This window comes from Anas platyrhynchos, chromosome 7, assembly GCF_047663525.1.
Source record: "Anas platyrhynchos isolate ZD024472 breed Pekin duck chromosome 7, IASCAAS_PekinDuck_T2T, whole genome shotgun sequence".
Classification (NCBI taxonomy): domain Eukaryota; kingdom Metazoa; phylum Chordata; class Aves; order Anseriformes; family Anatidae; genus Anas; species Anas platyrhynchos.
The window spans coordinates 31529433-31549498 of NC_092593.1; the positions used below are offsets into that span (position 1 = coordinate 31529433).

General features: G+C 44.4%; 1 protein-coding gene across 2 annotated transcripts in view; it reads left to right on the forward strand.

The window, feature by feature from the left end:
- ABCA12 (ATP binding cassette subfamily A member 12) overlaps nucleotides 1-19577 on the forward strand; it is an 88776-nt gene extending 69199 nt beyond the window's left edge. For both annotated transcript variants that reach the window (XM_072041262.1, XM_072041261.1), the window contains exons 38-54: nucleotides 597-724; nucleotides 1732-1819; nucleotides 3126-3231; nucleotides 6546-6600; nucleotides 7081-7258; nucleotides 8908-9023; nucleotides 9606-9765; nucleotides 11138-11406; nucleotides 11993-12203; nucleotides 13353-13462; nucleotides 14043-14187; nucleotides 14331-14465; nucleotides 15714-15817; nucleotides 16090-16182; nucleotides 16636-16741; nucleotides 17442-17579; nucleotides 18797-19577. In XM_072041262.1, the coding sequence (XP_071897363.1) occupies nucleotides 597-724; nucleotides 1732-1819; nucleotides 3126-3231; nucleotides 6546-6600; nucleotides 7081-7258; nucleotides 8908-9023; nucleotides 9606-9765; nucleotides 11138-11406; nucleotides 11993-12203; nucleotides 13353-13462; nucleotides 14043-14187; nucleotides 14331-14465; nucleotides 15714-15817; nucleotides 16090-16182; nucleotides 16636-16741; nucleotides 17442-17579; nucleotides 18797-18916 (2262 nt within the window). In that variant the 3' untranslated portion in view covers nucleotides 18917-19577. The remainder of the gene's footprint in view (nucleotides 1-596; nucleotides 725-1731; nucleotides 1820-3125; nucleotides 3232-6545; nucleotides 6601-7080; nucleotides 7259-8907; nucleotides 9024-9605; nucleotides 9766-11137; nucleotides 11407-11992; nucleotides 12204-13352; nucleotides 13463-14042; nucleotides 14188-14330; nucleotides 14466-15713; nucleotides 15818-16089; nucleotides 16183-16635; nucleotides 16742-17441; nucleotides 17580-18796) is intronic.
- The last annotated feature ends 489 nt before the right edge of the window (nucleotides 19578-20066 follow it).

Sequence of the window (20066 nt, forward strand, 5' to 3'; positions counted from 1 at the left end):
TGTCTGGTGTAGGACGTTTCAACCTTACGAAACAGTCGATGCGATTTTGACCCTCAGTGTGTTAAATTATATATTCAGGACTAATCCAAGGGTTCTCTGAGGCCTTGGAAAATATTCCCAATGACTGACAGTAAAGTAAAAATGTAGAGCACAGCTACTGTGAAATGCAAGATGAGAGTTTGAGGCCACTGTGGAGCTTTCTGCTCCATGAAGCTGTTTTGCCCTCTGCCATTGTCAGCGCAGTCACTCTGAAGCTCTTCTAAATAGGATCAGCCTTAATTCGGGAAAAATCTTCCTACCTAGCATGAAGCACATTTCAAGGTCTCATTGACGTTAGTAAAACTGAAGTGTAGACTCAAGCAAAGGTTGTTTTTGAAGCGCCTCACTAAATACATTGAGAGCAGCACACAGGGGTGTATGCTGTGGGTCTTGGCGCCCTGATTTGCAGATCACCAGCTTCTGTAGGAATCAGTCCCGGGACCAGAATGTCACCTTTGCCAGCTCTCAACCTTGTCCTGGTATGCTAAGTTTTTAGTTAAAGCGCAGCCACTAATGTTTTTTTGTTTTTTTTGTTTTCTCCCCTTAACTCCTCTCAGACATGCCCGCAGACGAACTATACTCCCCCTCACAGAAGGACCTTCTCTACACGGATGCTCTATAACGTTACGGGGCACGATGTGGAGACCTACATTCTGGCAACCACCAAAGACTTCCTGCAAAAACGGTACAGCACATGCCTCCAGTCCTTCTCTGAACTGCCCGTGGCAGGGGTGTTGGAATGAGATGATCTTTAAGGTCCCTTCCAACCCAAACCTAATCAATTCTATGATTCTCAGATTCTATAACTGCAATGGGAGCACATATCACATGTATCATACCCCTGTACTAGAAGTGGGGGCAGTAAAGTAAGGGTTACGCAGGACCCCGCTGCTGATGGTCTCTGTGAATCTGGTAGAAGGAGGTAAAATGCACTGCAGTTACAGAGCTAAAGATAAGGGTTTTGTGTAAGTGCTCTGCTCGATCATAGCAGAGAGCACCTAGGGATAACATGTCAATCACTTGATGGGCTGATGGCTGCATCCGCAGATGAGCTGTTGTCTGGCTCAGAAATGTTTAAAAAGAGGAAAATCTGACACAGCCTGTCATGAAGCAAACCCTAGGGAGAGATTCTCCTTCGGGTTTAATTCTCTGAAGAGTCTTGGTGTGTGCTTCACTTAAACAAGTGCATCTGTTCCAAGGAAGTTAGAAGTTGAGTGTTTTCTTGCACCAGGGGGCTGTTGGAGCTATTAGTATGTGGAGTCTGCATCACAGCTGCACAGCATGTCTTGGGGCAAAAATAGCCTGCCATTAAGGTTGTCAAGGAATATGTTCATCCGTCCATTGATTTAACCTGAGCTGCTCAGCTTCTGGGAGAGCAGCAGTCATCTTGTTCCAGTGTAGTGAAGAAGCAGCTCCAAAATGCTTCTCAAATGCAGGCAATTTTGTGACAGTGCCTCTGAGTTTGTTTCCTTTTTTTTCCCCCCAAATAAGGGTTCCTGTAGCTGTGTTGGCATGGCATCATACCACATATTGGGATAAGCTCTTCTATTTCAAGTCAACCAAGAATTAATTAAGGTGGTGGCATGCAGCACATGAATGTTTCCAAAGAGCCCATGTTACTATACACCAACTGTGGTATTAAAGCTTCTGGGTGAGGATAACAGTGCGTTTCCTTCTGGGTTTTTCCCCCAGGTATGGCGGCTGGAGCTTTGGGATGCCTTTGACAAGAGATCTCCAGTTTGACATCAAGCCAGTGCCGCCCAGCAGAACATTAACTAAGGTAACCGACCTCCATCTGCTAGCTTGTTGTGGCAGGGGAAGTGGGGGATGCAGGAGTGATGTTGAGTTTAGTGATACTGCAGAAAATAAAGTGAAAACTTCTGAAATCTGCAGCCTGGCATGGCAGAGATGACTTTCAGTTTATTTCCTCTCCTCTCCCCATTCTTCTTTATTGGTCTGACTTCTCTTGCTAGTAGGAAACAATTTTTCTGCTGTCATAATTTTATTACAGAGAAGTGAAAAGATCAGTTAGTGGCACCTTTATCTCATGAGAGAACATACGTACCTTAGGTAGGGCTGCCTTGTATGTTCTGATTTACCCATTTCTCTGTTTCTGCTCAGTGAAAATGTTCTAACACATCAGTGTTAAAAAAATAATAATAAATAAAATAGCAAGGCTGAAATCTAAGGTAGAAAAGAAACACAAGAGTTGACAAGATCCCCTCATCTCCTTGGAAAACCTAGCTACCAGTAAGTAGAGTGCTCTTGCAAGAGCTGTGCTGTTTTCAGAGGTGGCCCAAGAAAAGGGAATTTTGAGGTTTATTGTTTCACTAGTGCTCAGAGCTCTTATAATCAGTTTCCAGATGTTTTCACCCCTCCGATCCTGTATCTGAAAGCTCTCGATATTTGCTTGTCATGTGTCAGTTTTAATACCTGAAACCTTGATAGTCCCGGAGACAGGGCAGACTTCCAGCCCTCTCTTTCTCTAGCAGTACTTGCTCTGCTAGGGCAAGGAAAATAAAGTCACTGAGTGTGTAGAACTTGGAGATGTGCAAAGGGGAATGCTGTGGGCTGTGTTTAAGCCTCTAACCTTAATAGCATAAGCCCTCTGTGCTATGAAGGGGAGCTTACACCTCTAAACAAAAGGCAAAAACAGAGTTACCACGAGGGTGGGAAGGGCTGTTGCTAAAAGAGAAGGTGGCAATTTTCTACCCTAAAGCAATCTTTTCCTTAATGTTTGACTGGTCCAGCCTTCTTTTGGAAGTCGCCACTGCTGGTGCTCTTAAGATCTGAGCAACTTATTACAGAAAAGAAAATCCGTATGCTTTGTCACGTAGCCAGCTAGTGCTTCTTTCTTCTCTCCCAGAAGGCAAATGAAGCTGATGGGACTGCTCACGTTTTAAGCGAAATGTGCTTTTATACTCATTTGGTGCTTGATGTGGTTTAATCATGGGACTTTAACTTGTAGAGCCTTATGAATTCAGATAACAGCTATGGAATGATTCATTTGTGCAAGCAGAAGAAACCAAAATGTTATCAGTAACAATTTCTCTCCCGATTTGTTTCAATTTCTCAATTCTGTGCAGGTGTGGTATAATCCCGAAGGTTATCACAGCCTTCCAGCCTATCTGAACAGCTTGAACAACTTCATTCTTCGAGCTAATCTGCCAAAAAATGAGTCTTCCAGTTATGGTAGGTGGCCCTTCACATGAACAGATAATTTCTCCCAACTCGGGGAATATCATGGTTGTGTTGAAATCAATGACAGCACTTACCTTGACTTCAGTGAGGCCATTTTTTGAATTCCAAATGATGCGGATTCCTTTAAAAACAGAATTGAAAAACGTGAATAAGGCATGTTTTATGTGCCTTTGTCAAAGATTCAGGGGACTTGGACAGGGAAGACCCCAGCTTCTACATAAAATACTTCTTCATCCAAAAACTGGCAACGGTTGCTATTGGATTTATTGCTTCTCATTATGGTACTGAAATAGCTATCTTTTGTTAGGTGCCTGTTAGTTATGCACAGAAAGGCTACTTTAGGTCATCCCCATGGGTGGTTTCGATTAGTTAATTTTAATATTTCACCCTTCTGCTGAGAGCAGCTCGAGATGTGTGGGTATGTGTATGTTTGTCTTTGAGTGTGAACGAGAGAGAGTGAGATTAAGTGAGAAACATCATTTTCAGCTCTATTTTTCCTCTCACGCATGAAGCACACAGGTCCCAAGGAGCATTAGTAGCCCATTTGGGCTCATAAATTCTCATAGTTTCTTCTCAGTAATGCAATGCAGAACCCAAATTGCTGCTGACAAACCTGGGTACCTTATTTTAGTGTTTGCTGGTTAGCCTATGTTCAGGGTGCAGCACGGGCATGAATATGTTTGTGTGTGTACACCTGTCCCTGGGGAGGGAGGGGTGCAGGGAGAAGAGGGGAAGGTTTTTATGGATGTCATTTTGAGAAGCCTTATACAGAGGTGTATTGGGCCTGACAAGAGTAGCGATTGTGTGCAGAATGCCCCCCCAGCTGATTTTCTGTGACAAACGGTGCCCTTCCAGCCATGTCATGGCCATGCCAAGCCCCCCTCATCTCTGATGCTGGCTGTTCCAGGTGACAGCAAGATAGGTGACAGTGTCACTTAGCTCATAAGACTACTCCTTGATGATGTGTCTGAATTTAACTATAAGGGAGAAGGCACCTGCTCTGAAGCCTTCAGTGCCATGCCATGAATCCAAGGCACAGCAGAGTGCCGATTGCAAGTCGAAGCAGCACATCTCTCTTCCCACCTCCACATACTGATGCACTGCGAGTCCCCTCACAACAAGCAAAACCAGCGCCTTGTCTCTACCCCTGTCCTAAAATAAAGGCCTGTACCTTTGAGATCGCAGCATGCCCTTGAGGTCAGAAGTTTCAAGCTCTCCAGTATGCACTGCAAAAGCACGTGGCAAAGCTGCAGCCCCTGTCAGGGTGCAGAGAGAGGAGACCTGAGCTGTGTGCTTCCAGCAGCAGGCACTTCCCAAAGCAGCTGAATTATTAAGCAGTGATGCTCGCCCCATCTCTGTATTCCCAACGCATGTGGTAGTGGGACGAAAGGCTCATGTGAACAGTCAGAAAGTTTGCACAGGGAAAGTTTGATACCAGCAAAATAACAATATTCAGTGGGAGAGAATAGCAGCAGTTTTTATTCCGTCTGTCCTGCTGTGTGTGTGTCTTTTTTTCTGAACGAAATGCTCAGTAGTAAATGACCAGGCAGATAATTCTCCGCTTCCCACTAATGATCTGATCCATAGAATGGGGAAAATAAAATGAATGGACAAGGATAGCTCCCCCGGGGTAGTGTAAATCCAGTTTGAAATACAATTGAACAGACGGTCCATGTGGTACGTCCCTGGCAGCTAAATCTATTTGTTTTTGTGACAAATAAATGACAGTTTAAGAAGCATTGAAATGGCCAGATAAAAGTGTGTTGTCGTTTCAGCAGTTTGAAAGAGGTGCCAGTCCTGCTTTAGAGGTTTGACTTAGTGTATATATTTTTTTTAAAAAATACATGAAGAGCTTTTTACCCTGTCACTAAGCAAGTCATAATAGCTTTTGACTTATGTATATTGTGCTTTCTCTTCTCTCAATCCCAACCAACAAAAAAGAGAAAGCATTGAAATGGAAATTCTGACTTCTAGCCTAAGCTTCAGCAAAGGAAAATGGCTTTATAGTGGAGCATTAACAGATTAGACAGACAGTATCTTTTTCTCTCTCTCTTTTAGAGAAGGGAAACATTTCCTGGCTGTTTATGGGGTTTTATCAGCAGCCCAAGATTTTAATTTCATTTTGCTCGCTCATGACAAGGCTGAGGATTTTTTCCCCTTGGAAATGAATTTCCTGGGAAATCGTCCCTTGCAGATTTATTTGCTCAGTATGGCAGTTGGTCACCTAAAACCACAGTTTCCTCCTTGCTGGCCCCTGAGTCAGAGTGTTCCTTCTTCAGGAAAATAGCCCAAGATTGTCCTTCCTTTTACAGCTGCCCAAAGTCGGGCACTAAGGAGCTTACATTTCGGAGGTGCTGTGTGCTAGCAAATCTCTTTGCCTTTAATAGCAACCAGCACCCACTGAGAACTGAGGCATTTATTCAGGTGCCTAAGTCCAGATAGAGAACCTCATGTTTGGACACAAACTTGGCCTAAAACCTTTCTTGGGTGCTGGAGCCATAGAGACTGAGCTGTCATTTCGGTGTGACCAAGGCACTGACTTTCACTGGAGGTTGGAACTGGCCCACCAGAGTCCCCCAGGTTACTCCTCCTGTTAAAAAAAAACCTCTGGTTTTATGGGCACAAATTGCCTCTGAACAAAGCAATCTTAACTAGTTCCTTTGAATAAAATGCTCTGATTTTATCTTTGTTTTTTTTTTAGCTGCATAAGACAGACTTGTTCAGAATTAACTCATGGTCAAACTGAGGACAAACGTGTCCGTAGCTTACTTGGGTTAATGCTAGCTTCTCAACAGAACCCCGTATAGGTAAAAACATATTTTATAGGAAGGTAATAGCTGTGGAGAAAGGCAGTAGGGAATGATTTGTTTCTCATGATAAAATAAAAAATGAAATGCAGTGAGATCATCAAGCAGCAGCTCTAAAATGAAACATATTCACCAATTTTAAATGCATCAGTGTTGAAGAATCTAACCTAAAATACATGGGCCCACAAACATGCCTAATTTTAGGTGTTGGAATGCTCTTGCTGAAGTGAGTGATACAGCCTTTAACATTGGACAGATGCAGAAACGAGGCCTAGGGTTTGAATTTCACAGCTGCTGAGCAGCAACATGAAGTCATAGGAAAAATGGGGACATTCAAAATCCTGCCCAAGGTCACACCAAGACGATAGAGCAAAAACAACTTTTGGTCTGCTTTTCTTCTCTACTTAGTTTTCTGTATTACTGCCAATCTCAAGAGCTGGGGGAAGAAACTTTAAGCTAGATGCATTTCAAATTTATTTTATATTTGTTTCTTTTTAGGTATTTTCTTATCAGCTCACCCATATCCTGGAGGACAGAGTCAAGAACAAGTAATGTAAGAAGATTCATTTGGCCGATGCCTGAATTGTTTAGCTTCAAAAGAAGCAAACCAGTTTCTTGAAAACCATAAAGCAGCCAAAATTATTAAATATCTCTCTCCAAATGTGGAAGCTGCTCCCATCCTTGCCTTCATTACCTTTATGCATGAGTAGGATCCTGCATGCCACAGAGCTGATGATTCCTGCTTGGGCATTTTTGCAGAATGCCATTTAAATCCGGAGGTCACGGTTACAGTATCACATTGTTGTGCATATTGGCATATTAATTACATAATTTTCCTTTTGGCCTTTCCAACTGATGCTGTGGCTGTCTCGACTCAGTGTTGTGAGTCCTTTTTTGCTAGGCATATTAATAAACACCAGCAAAAGACGCTGGCACCCCATCAGGCCCTTTTTGTTTCTGAGCTCTAACAATGTGATGAGGGATGTCTTCCACTTTGACTCACCATATACATCTTTCTCTGCTCTCTCCCCAGGCTCAACAGCTTACTCGATATCATAGTTTCAATGTCAGTTCTGGTTGGCTACTCTATCACAACCGCAAGCTTCGTGCTATATGTGGTGAAAGAACATCAAACCAAAGCCAAGCAACTGCAGCATATTTCAGGCATGGGGATGACAAGCTACTGGGTGACTAACTTCGTTTATGATCTGGTAAATAATTCACGTTCTTAAATGCATCAAGAGTAGCATTCAGCAGCAGGAGGGGAAAAATGTTCTTTATTTAAAGTTGGTTGCCTAGACTTATTAATATTATCACTACCAAGTGTGTTACGTAGTAATTGTTCTCAAAGGCATTGAAGACGATTAAATGTGAACCGCAACACTGGATTTTGCTAAGCAAAGGCATTCCTTCTCTCTCGAGTGTATGCAAAACACTCAGCACATTTATACAAGAGCAGCATAGAACAGGCCAGAGCTTGATTTCAATTTTAGCATGCAAGCAGCAGGCTGCTTTTTGGTTAGCTTGCAGGGCTAGATGAGTTGTCACGCAGGCTTTATGCGTCTCGGGTAAGGATTTGGGGCTTGAGGCTACAGCCATTTTGGAAACCCTGGGACCACAGGGTGTGACATTAGCAGACATCTCACAGCTGACAGTCCTCTGTTGGGCAAAAATCCATTGCTGGGTTGAATGCTCTCTTCAAGATTATCTGTTATAAAGGTTTTTAAACTAAGAAGAGCTACTAATGCAGCTCTATGCCTTCCAGGATGTGAGCAAGTGGCTTTCTACAGTGCTGCACTGCGCTGTATAGATTTACCACTCTGTTCTTATAGATAGTTGAGCTCCCCAGCCCTGTGCTGCATTATGTGGTGTAGGCATGTTCTTGTACTGCCTGAAGTTTTAGTCTCCTCATGGTAAAGAGGGTTAATAGCACTGCTGGAAATCATTGCTAAGAGGATAAATATGCACAGTGTCTGTAGACTAAAGTGCTTTGTGTCTTATGAATTACCTTCGGTGCACAATGTCAAACCCTCACATAGCTAGAAATCTGCAAGTGCAGACTGTCTCTGCTCTGGAGTTTTGGCACTGCCACCTGTGCTGTAATGGTGACCAGCTCCACATATCCCATGGGTTTCCATCAGTGCATTTTTCTAGAGCCTAAAATCCCAGCAATAACCTCAGCTCCTGAAAACAGGAATTCTGCAAGGGTATCTGGGTGGCCAGCCCCTCTTTGATGCAGTGAGGGCTAAGGCCTCAATCCTCTGGTGAATGTGAGCTGTGGCCTCAGTCTGGCTTGGCACAGCATCCCTGAGTCATGGCACGGGGGCTGGAGAATGGGGCAGATGGTGTTTCTATTTGCTCAGTCCAAGCCCTTGCTCCAGCACTGCATATTTGTAAATTAGCCTGTGGAAAAATCCCCAGAATCCTTGCCACAATCATTATTCAGTGGGCTGGAATTAATCCAGCACTCCCCACCAGTCAATTCTTTTAAATCCCAAAGCTGAGGAAGAGAGGATCCTCTCAAGGCAGATGCATGGTAGGCCATAGCTTGACACAACATTATGGAGACCAGATTTATAGAAAGCAACGAAGTGCAAGGCTAACAGAAACCACAAAGGGTATTTTGTATTTTTTTTTTTTTTTTTTACATTTAGCCTATTCAAAGTGGCTTTGCAGGATTCATATGGAAGACTCCCTAGGGTTTCAGGAGGACTGAGACCCCCCAGTTGTGTTTGATTTCTCCTAGAAAACCTAAGCTGCAATGGTGGGAACAAATTCTGACTTTGCTGCTTTCATATCGTTCTAGAAAAATGCATAAGAATTACCATCCTAATAACATCTTTTTAATATCATTGTACAGGTACTTTTTATGGTCCCTATTGGACTCTCAGTAGGAGTTATTTCATCCTTCCAGATACCAGCTTTCTGCTACAACAATAACTTACTGGCAGTATTTCTTCTGTTGCTACTCTTCGGGTAAGTGAGAAGCTATTTAAATATCAGAGTGAGGAACTGGATATTGCAGGCTGCTGTGATTTGGGATCCAACAGAGGAATACATGGGCTTTCTTCTTCAGTGTTCACTTTAGAAGTGGTGACTCCTTCCAGGAACAGTGAGCTAAGCTATTGTCATTCCTGCTTTATTCAAAGCAAAATCTGTGTGAGGGTACAAAATATGCAAGTTCACAGTGATAGCCTGGGCTACAAGCGTATATTTACTGAACGATTGCAAAGTTTGATACGGAAACATTTCAAAATCAACAAGGGAAGGAGAAACACAGGAAAATTCAAGAAAAGTTAGCAAAATGGTCTTCCTGGCTTTAAATCCCCCAGGTCCAGTCTGTCTGCTTTCAATCAGGGCTACATGTTCTAAGCCTCTATCACAAACTTCTTCTCCAAATTCTAACAGATACAAAGCCATTTTTCCTCCTTTACAATCCCGTAATATGGAAAGCTAGTCACGTGCTAAGACAGTTATGTTGTCTGAGATCTTTACTTGCTAGTTTTCAATTGCTCTTTTAATCAGTGGAGTATTCTTTGTGCTGTTGGCAATTTATAGATATGCAACGTTTTCATGGATGTACCTGCTGGCTGGGTTCTTCAAAGAGACAGGAATGGCCTTCATCGTTTATGTCTGCGTCAACTTGTTCTTTGGCATCAACACCATCATCACGCACTCGGTTGTGTTTCTGCTCTCCCAGGAAAAGGCCACAGACCAGGTAGGAGCCCCACTAATAGCAAGCCCGGAGCAGAACGACAGGACACTTCTTGTTGAGTTTGGTGGGTTTGATCATGTCCTAAACCTGGCTGGTTTCGAGATATGTAAGGTATTCCAAGCAGAGGATGTTAGTTGCAGGACTTCATGGGCTTTCCTGTAGACAGGACATGAATCAAATAGGAATCCTGCTTGTCTGTGTAAATCTGCTCCCCCAGCAAAGATGGACAGGATGGTGACAGAGGGAAGAATATAAAAAGAGAGGTCAAAAACTGCCCCTGCAGAGAAGGGCAGGAAGTGGGCATGGATGTTTGATACGAGGTTGACAGGAGCTTCAACCATTGCTAAGTTCTTGCCGTACAAACTAGAGAGTGATGACTAGATTTGATTGCCCTGAGTGTGAAGTGTGCTGCATTAAGCCCAGCACCAGCTGTCTGTCAGCTAGATCTGTAACGCAATCTTCTCCCTGCAAGGATGAAAAATGACTCTGAGACAGTGATGATTCCCTAAAGTCAAGCCTTTTCTTAAATAGAGATATCCCTAGGAATCGGTGGGATAAAAACGTAAAATGTACACCTTATATCTAGATGTTGTTTTGTTTTTTTTCTTTTACATAAATGGCAATTGCTTTGTAAAATGATAGCTGCATTGGATTTTGCTCTCTAGGTGGATAGTGCTTGCTAAGCAACCCCTTGGATTTTAGGGATGTAAAAATACAATCTGGTTTTATCTCTCTGTGCTCCAGAGGCAGGGAGTCAGCCTCTCCCCATGCTAATTTACTGCCCCTCCACTTTGCAGCGGGTACTAATCCTTTCTTCTGCTAGAGATGTACCAAATCTCTGCATACAAGAGTGAGTAACAGTTAGGCTGTGCACGTGGCTCTTTTGCCATGAATTAACTGGAAAAGCCCTTTTATGTCTGTTAGTGCCAAATCTTGTGTTTTATGGAGATGTTTTTCCAAGAAAACCTGATAGGACAGCGCTCCAGAGGAATGAGACTGGGGAACAGTCCATGTTCTGTAGTGGGTTGGTGCAGCAACAATAATTTTGGGCAGTGCAGATTCGTTGCAGGACTCGGCTCTGGCTCACGGGTGGGTTTCTGGCTGCTTGCATACACCGGGTGAGGTGGCTGCTCCAGGAACTGGATGCTGCTTACTATGGGTGATCACAGCCTCTTGACTTCTCTGACCTTGTGTCTGTGAAACAAGCTGTCTCCAGAGCTCTTTGCTCTCAATTTATCTCTGCTCTGAGACACAAGCAAATCCCAATGTAATTGTTACACTTCAGTCACACGGTGAAACCTATGAATTTATTCTATGAATAAAGACAGTGACTCTGCTGTTTTTTTTTTCTTTTTATTATTTTTTTTTCCTCCAGGGCTTGCATGATCTTGCTGAAAACTTAAGGCATGTGTTCCTTCTGTTCCCACAATTTTGCTTTGGCTACGGCCTGATTGAACTGTCGCAGGATCAGGCTCTGCTGGGCTTCTTAAAAGCCTACGGAGTGGACTACCCTGACAAAACCTTTGAGCTGGACAAGACCACATCCAAGCTGTTTGCCATGTTTATCCAGGGCACCGTGTTTTTTGCCATTCGTCTGACAGTTCACGACAGGTTGATTCAGAAGGTCTGGAACAACGTACTACAGTAAGTAACATCTGGAGTCTCGTGGTAAGAATGGACAGAGCCAGCACTCAGTGGTTCTATTCTGGGCTCTCGCGCCATCGTTGTTGATTATTCAGCCCATAAATTTCCGAGATGCTCCACAAACACAGAGTAAGTTTTCTCTGACACAGCAATCAACTAATAGAGGTATAGGTTACTGGAGTCCTTTCCTAATCCTTGCCAGCTCAGCCCCTGTTTCAGGACTCTGGCTTTGGTGGGCTGATGTTCAGCTGGTTGGTGAGAGGGGTGAGTCCACTGAGATCCTCCTCAGTATGAATCTCCCCATCTTTTTCCGGTGAGGAGCAAGAACCTGTGCCCTGCACCATGAGCGTGGCCAGGACCTGCTCCAGCTCAGAATATTTCCTGAATGAGAGAAAAAATGAGGCAGAAAGATAACACTTTTTTTTTTTTTTTAATGCCTTAGGGGAGCAAAGAGAATAGAAACTGCATACCTGTGTGTATTTGCATGCTCTAGGGTCTCGCAGGAGGGCTTCTCAATATCCCAAACACACAGACCCCTACTGTCCGTGATTTCCAGAGGGTAACGGCCCCTGTTCTCTCCCCATAGATACCTGTTTGACAGAGTGCATGGCAAAGCACTGCTTCTGCTGCCTGTGACTGAAGAGGATGGGGATGTCCAGGCAGAGAGGAACCGGGTAGAGTCCGGCAAAGCTGACTTTGACGTGGTACAGCTCCAGAACCTGACAAAGATCTACCACCTTCCCCACAAACGCATTGTGGCTGTGAAAAACATCAGCCTGGGGATTCCTGCTGGAGAGGTAAGCCGGGGGAAAGGCTACAGGGAGGGACACAGGGACAGATCCAAAGTCCCACCATCATCTTCTCTCCCAGTCCTCGCCACTGTCCCAGTACTAACGGAATGATTTGCTTTGCTCTGGTATTTTTTTCCTTCTTTCACCTTGCACTTACTGTATATTAATTCTTGGAGTTCCAGTAGTAACTAAAGGCTCCTGGTAGATTTGGGACACCAAGCACCGAGCTGAAGGTCCTAGAAACAGGAACTGTGGATGGGACAGTGTGGGGCTGGGCAGGAAGACAGCAGCTTCATGTGGCCAGTGTGTCCACTGTTCTTTCTGGCAGAGGATTTCTCCAAACCACAACAGGCATCGAGGCTTCTAACTGCTGGCAAAAATCATCCCAGTGTTGGTGGGGCTTGGGGTGCCATTCCTCACTGATCACTGCAGGCTGTGCACAGACACTGTCCCTGCATGGACCTCGAGGTGGGGATGAGCTCTGGATGGATGCTGAGCCTCTGGACAGGGCCCAGCACACGAGGGTTTTCAGATCAGCTGGTCTGTGATAATGATAGCAAAATAACAGTAATTATCGGCACAATGGTTATTGCTTATGCGACACACAACTGCATATCTCCAACCTCAGCAATAAAACATGGATTTTAGCATGAGATACTGAACTGCACTACAGGGAGCCAGTTCTTAATCTTATTAATGTAGTGCATTAGTGAGATTATTTGAAGAAAATCTTGTGTCGCATTAAGGTTTTACCAATGACAGGACAAACCTCACCCACCTCATCCCTATGAATAGCTCTGTTCCTGTCAATGGGATGTTTTGCACAAATGAGATGATCAGGATTTGGCCTGTCAGATGAGCTCGCTGCAAAAATGCACCTTGCAGTAAAAGGAATGACTCTATTAGAGACACGTCCTTGATTCTTCACCATATTAAACAAACGATCCTAATAAAAGCTGCGGTATATTGTACCATAAACAACCTCCATTATAACGTTCGTACGCTCCGAGTATCTCTGCCTCTCTTGCAATTCATCTTGCTCAAGGGTCCAGAGGAAAGAAGTGACAAGCTGCACCAAGCGTTCGTCTCAGTGCAATATTTCTGCATTATAAATACAGCGTGGTTACATTTCTACCTTTCTTTCCCACAACCCAGTGCTTCGGCCTGCTTGGTGTGAACGGAGCTGGGAAGACGACCATCTTTAAGATGCTGACAGGCGATATCGGAGCATCCAGCGGCAGGTTGCGGGTCCAGGATCACTCTGGGTATGGAGATGTGATTTCAGGGGAAGGCGCGTGAGCAGATCAGCCTGGAAATTTTTTATAAGGCTGGATGACAAAGAAAAAAAAAAGTTAAAGTCTGAAACAAAACTAAACATTCAAGGCAGAGCAAAAATGAAAAAGGCAGGGAACTTAATCCTTTGAAGATAGCATACTTGCTTCCTTAGCGTTGTATTTTGCTGTCGTACCTCTGCTGTTCTCAGTGGTGTTTCTTCCACTTCATTCCATTCATCCCATCTAGATCCTCAGATCTGCCACTTTTGGAGGCCAGAAGGACCCATCTCCAAGCGCTGTTTAACAGGAGTGGGCTTGGTGGCAGCTATGCTATCTGAAGGGCTGGTGGTAATTGGAGACTTACGTACTAGCCACTGTGGCTCACAGATACAGCTCTTCCTTTGCAGAACTGAGGGCCTGAAAGCTGAAAGTCTGCAAATTCAAGCATTTCTCTTCCAGGGCTGGGGAGGAGGTAGGAAGCAGGAGAAAGGGTTTTTATCTCTGCTATCTGATTCTAAAGTGCATTGGCAATTCACTGCGTTTAAACTGATTTGCTGACTTCCTTACACAGGTCCTTGAATGACATCAGCGAGGCACACTGGTCACTGTTTGGCTACTGTCCTCAGGAAGATGCCCTGGATGACTTGCTGACAGTAGAAGAGCACATGTATTACTATGCTAGGCTCCATGGCATCCCAGAGAGAGAGATCAAAGGAGTGAGTAACACTAGGGCTTGGCTTAAAGCATTTTCTTGTTATCAAGAGCCTTGACATTGACTTAATTAGTATTTCACTGTAGGTGTGTGTATGGTAATTAATTCCTGGGCACTCTTGTGAAATTAGTTCTCTTTTGCCTGTAGATTGTACTCCAGCTTCTCCACAGGCTGAATTTGATGGCCTACAAAGACCGAGTCACCTCTATGTGCAGTTATGGCACCAACAGGAAATTGTCAACTGCCCTGGCTCTCATTGGGAATCCATCTATTCTGCTGCTGGTGAGAAATGGGAGCCTTGGTGGGTGGAACTGAGCAGATCTCTGGGCTGGCAGGGGAACCTGAGCAGTCTAATGAAACCTTCTTAGACATGGCCTGCAGGACATTCCCCAAATGTCCATATGGAATAAATTAGCCTTACAACATGTGCATCCAAGGAAAGTTTAGATTCCAGCAAGCACCCACATTTTCTCTGAGGGTATAAGGGAGTGGTGAGTGCCAGTTTCTCTGTTAAAATCTTTCAGAGGTCAAAACTAGGCCCTCTGTTTGCCAGTTAAATTTCCCTTGTTCCCAGCTCTCTCTCATTTTTGTGTATCGACTACCTTGTGTAGTCTTGCAAGAAAAGCAGCATCCAAAGCTGCAAATAAATAGGAGAGCAAAGGAGCAACTTTCAAGATTAGAACATAAAACAGTTTTTTCTAGATTTGGCTTTCCCTTTTTTCTTTCACTTCAAACTTTCCAGCTCTTCCATGAGATATGCCATTGCTGAAATCCATCTTTTTTGTGCAGTTTTTCACTTGTGTTTTGGATGTGTGCAGTGCTCTTTGGGCAGGTTTCCCAGTGTTAACCTTGTTGCCTAAGTGGACTTAAACCTCCCTTGCTCAAACACATACCCAGCCCTACACTTCTGCCTTTACTTCTGACCACACAAGCCCCTCAGCTGGTTTTGCAACATATAAAATCTCAATAAAAAGAGAAGGTGGGGAAATTTCCTCCATACTGACTGCTGCATGAACCCAAGCTGTTTTTCTGCCTCATATAACACATTACCCTTAACAATAACAATTTGGTGATGGAAAGCTGGCTATCATTTTTATCAGCAATGCATGAAATGGGAGACAATATATTGTCTTTCATCGCTGGCTTATTGTCTATGTAAATAGAGAAATTCAAGACTTGTTTTATCAGGTTGATCTTAGATTGTGTTACCACAGGCACTCAGTTCCTATAAAGGGTCTGATGGGGGCTTGGGAGTTTCCCCTGCAGTCACCAGCAGAGCTGGGCAGCTCCCAAGGGCAGTGAGGATGGAAGTTTTAAACTGACTTGCTATTGCATGAAGGAAGCCTGGGATGTCTCAGCCATAACCATAATGCAGTTCAGGAGTATCCTTCTCCCTGATTTGTACTGCTGGCAGCTCACCTGGGGGTCCTTATTAGCAAATGTAACACTAATGATGAAGCTAAAAATAGGACAAGCCTTGGGAAGATAAGATCTTGAGTGCATTACATTTAGTCCTGTCTTTCCCAATAGGATGAACCAAGCTCTGGAATGGATCCAAATGCTAAACGCCACCTTTGGAAAATCATCAGTGAGGAAGTGCAGAACAAATGCTCAGTGATACTCACATCCCACAGGTAGGGGTGGTTTGGCTTTCTTTCCGGTTTCAGGGTCTTCAGGAGGTGTGGAGAGGTCCACCCTCCAGAATGTTGATTGCTTCTTGCAGAATTTCAGGGCGCTGAGCTGTAACAGGTTTGGGGGTTTGCTGGGGCTGAATGGGGGTGCCCACATAGACTCGCAGCACTTCAGTACTCTAGGGAAGATGCAGTAATGTTCTCTGATCACCAAAGTAACTATTTTATTTATGCCTTCTTGATGACTTATTCGAGTTTCTTCGTTGTTTTTTCAGCATGGAAGAATGTGAAGCCCTCTGTACCAGGCTGGCTATTATGGTGAACGGGAGTTTTCAGTGCATTGGCTCTTTGCAGCATATCAAGAGCAGGTCAGTAAAGTGTACCAATTTCACTTCTACTGATTGGCATGTGGAGTTGCTAGCACACAGCTTTGAGAGCTCTGGACATCAGACCTTTGTTAACAGGGCATCAAAATAAGCAATTTTCTATTTTATGTTCCCTACTATACCATTGAAATTCTGTTAACTTATGCGGTTTCTGCTCTCTCACAGCCTTTTTTTCCAAGAGATGTGTTCCCCAAAGTAATCTGTTCACTGCTGAAAATGTAAAATGCATGTTGGGGTTGAGCTTTGATTTCGTTAGTTATCACAATAGCTCAGTTTCTTATTGAGATTCACTCCAGGTTAACAACCCTGACCCCATTCAAGCTGCACTCTGCCTGCATTAGATTTCCCCAAAGAGGCTGTGCAGCACTCTCAAAGGATTTTCTTTATCTGTTTCTCTTTCCTACTGTGTTAATTGTGATTTTCTTTCTCCCCTAGGTTTGGAAGAGGATTCACTGTGAAGATGCACTTAAATAGCAACACAGTTAGCACAGAGACACTGACACAATTCATGAAGTCACACTTTCCAAATACATGCCTGAAGGTAAGCAGGACAACTGCTTTCAGGGGATGCCTTCTCAGCCTTTCCATATTAAACAAGAGTATCTTTGCAGGGCAGACATCTTGCAACACGCAGTACACAGAGATCCATGCTCTTAAAGTCTAAGGGTTTCACACACTTGTTACAGCCCTCAACAGCATTGCCCAAGGGCTGGAGCATCCAGGTTCCTTGATGGCTTAAGTAACCTCAGCCATACAGCTGCAGCGATCCTGTAAAGCAGCTGCAAGGTGACCCTCTGCCCCTGTGAGTTGTCCCACTGAAGTCTGACTGCATGGAGGAGGATGCACTTTATATGCAGTGGGTAATGAGATGGTCAAGTGCTTCCAGTAACTGAATAACTGTAAAACCAGATAACTGAGTCACAAATCCCACCCATAACCCAATGTTTGAATTAATGACAACAGCAAACTTGGAGTTGGGAATGCTCTGGTGACCCTCAAGCTTCCAGTTCTGGTGAAGCATCTCCCGGTCACAAAATTACAAGAATTCCCAATAGGGAAGTACTGGTCACTAGCAGACAATAATATTCCTCACCTTTGGGAACCAGAAAGACAGAACGCATCTTCTCTCCCTTCATTCTCCCACTGTCTGGCTCCTCTGTGCCTCCAGACAGCCATCAAATCTGTCTGCTCTACACAGGCAGCAACTTCTTAACTCTACCCCATTGTTCCTGTTCCTGCAGGATCGTCATTTCAACATGGTGGAGTACCACGTTCCAGTCTCTGCAGGAGGGGTAGCAAATATATTTGATCTCCTGGAAGGCAGCAAAGAAGCCTTCAAAATCAGGCACTTCTCAGTGAGTCAAACAACGCTAGAGGAGGTAAGGAATTAAAGATGTGTGGCCATCCGTTTAAAACTGTTAACAGGGGAGTAGACTGATGGTTACACATAATGGACTGCTGCACACAATAGACTACGTTTTGAAAGGGATTTCCATCTATATTCCTCCTGGGGATACTTTATCAGTACTACTGCATCGAGATACCTGTGCTGGTGCTAGGAAATTGCACATAGAAAGCTGCCTGTAGCATAAAGGATCTGTTCTTCCCTCTGCCAATGCTGATTTCAGCAGTCTCGTGAGCATGGATGAAGAACAGGATTATGAATCACCCCAGAACTCAGTGCTAGGCCTTGTGATGGCAGATTTTTACCACCAGTCACAGAAATTTGCTTGATTTTGCCCTTTCCTGCACTGTATTTAATCACAAGTTCATTTTCCCTTGGAAGAACATTGCCACTGCCATCAAAATCTTGTAGGAAGTGTCTCAGCTGAAAGGGTGCTATAAGGACCTACCCAGAAGAAATCATTCTGTTGAGCATCAGCATCCGATGCATCGGTCTGCCCCAGAGACAGGAGTAAACTGCAAGCCCTGTAATCCTATAAACTGTTGAACAGAGATCTGGGGGCGGAGGGAAGGAGGTCCTTGATATTGTTTTAATAAGGGGCCACGGTTGTGAGAGAAATGGGCCGACAAACAGCAGGAAGCCCCGAGTCGTGTTTTGTGGGAGGACAGCATGGATTTGTGTGTATGCAAATGTGATTGCAGATAGTGTTCCAGTAAGAATATTTTATGTATTCATTAGGTACTGTTCAAACGGAGACTGTTATGTGTGATTATGTATACCTATCTATATCATATGCAGCTGTGCATGCATGGATGTCAATTATATATAGACAGATGGGTTTATAAAGTAATAATATAGATGGATTACGCTGTGATCAAAACCAACTACCACACAGGGGTATTAGCTCACTAGTACTTCAGAAACATGAGCTGCAGGACAATTAGGTTTTGCACAGGAACATCTACCTCTGCATCCCCGGGTGTCCATTCAGCAGCAGAGGAGTGTGCATCCATTTATTTACATTAGGCCATAGAAGCCAAACTTTTGCAATTCTCAAATCCAGTGTGAATCCCTTCCCAAGCACTCTCTCCAGGCTCACAGTCAAATGAACAACTATTCCTCTTTTTTATTCATTTGTATTATAAATTCCTTACACTGTCGCATACTGAATGTTTCCCTTTAAACTTCTAGGTTTTCATCAACTTTGCCAAAGACCAAGCAGATCCTGATGGTGTGGATGTAGCTTCCGATGTGACATCAGACAGCTCTGACACATGCAGCCAAGCCAGCACCCTCAGCTCCATCTATTGAAGAGCTCCAACCGCGAGGGATTGCAGAAGCTGGGGAAAAAACCTGACATGACCCCTCAGGGTTCTTTCAGTTTCTTCCTGTTTTCCATGATTCTAGGATGGCAGGCATAAAAAGTCACATTTTCTTAAAGTACTTTTAAAATATGCACATATTTTGTTACTAGGAACACGGTAGGCACTTAAGACTAGCATTTGGTTACGAGTCAGATTGGTCTTTCCACAGCTGTTGGTTTTTTGTCCCCAGTTGTTGTTGTCTGATGACTTTTGTACCTGTGAGCACTTAGTTAACATCACCAGCTCATGCTGGTCGTGGCCGTTTGCTTACAGCTGAAATGGCCTTGGCAGAGCAGAGGAGCTGTTGGCAGTGCAGGCTGTTTGACAAAAAAGCAGCCCCATGGCTGCCCTCTGAAAGCCCGCAGTCCCCCCCTTGCTCTGCAGCAGACTTCCTGGAGGACCACGGCAAAGTTGCTCGGTTCTGGCAGGCTCCCCACCTGTGAAATAGGGTTCCTGGTGCTGCCCTACCTCACAGGGGTGTTGTGAGGACGTAGGTGTTGTGTACTGCGAGTTGTGTATGCCTTTGGTGGGGCCATCTTTGGTACTGACATAGAGCTTATCTGCATGTGTGGGTTATGGCAGTACAAATATAACTCTTTTAGAAGTCACTGCTTCCCCTGGTGTCTTGCTGTGCTTTATTACAGCTCTTTGTAATACCTAGGGTAAGTCCTCAGCTCCCAGGCAGTTCTTGGCTCCTGGTACCCCACGGAAGATCTCTATCCCAAGCAGCTTCCTTGTCCTTTTGGCTGGTGGCCAGGGCTTCTCCATTACAGCAGCAGCAGAATAGAAGCAGCACTATTTCCTGAATCCTTTTGTATGGAGACGTTTGCTTCAGAAGGTCACATTCCCCCGAGCAGAAGCAGCCTTGCTCAGAAATCTGTGCATCTGCCCCCCTGCCAGCCTCCCTCTCATGAGGCTCTGCCTCTCTGCTTCCATTTCGGTGACCCTCCTCACCACTGCCGTTGTGGCCATCCCGGTAGCTCAGCGGCTGTTTTCCTGCATTAAGGCACAATTAGTTCCTCCTTCACAGACTGCCCACTGGCTTTAAATGAGCCTTCTGCTTACCTTGGAGCAGCAGACCCCCAGGAGCTGAGTAC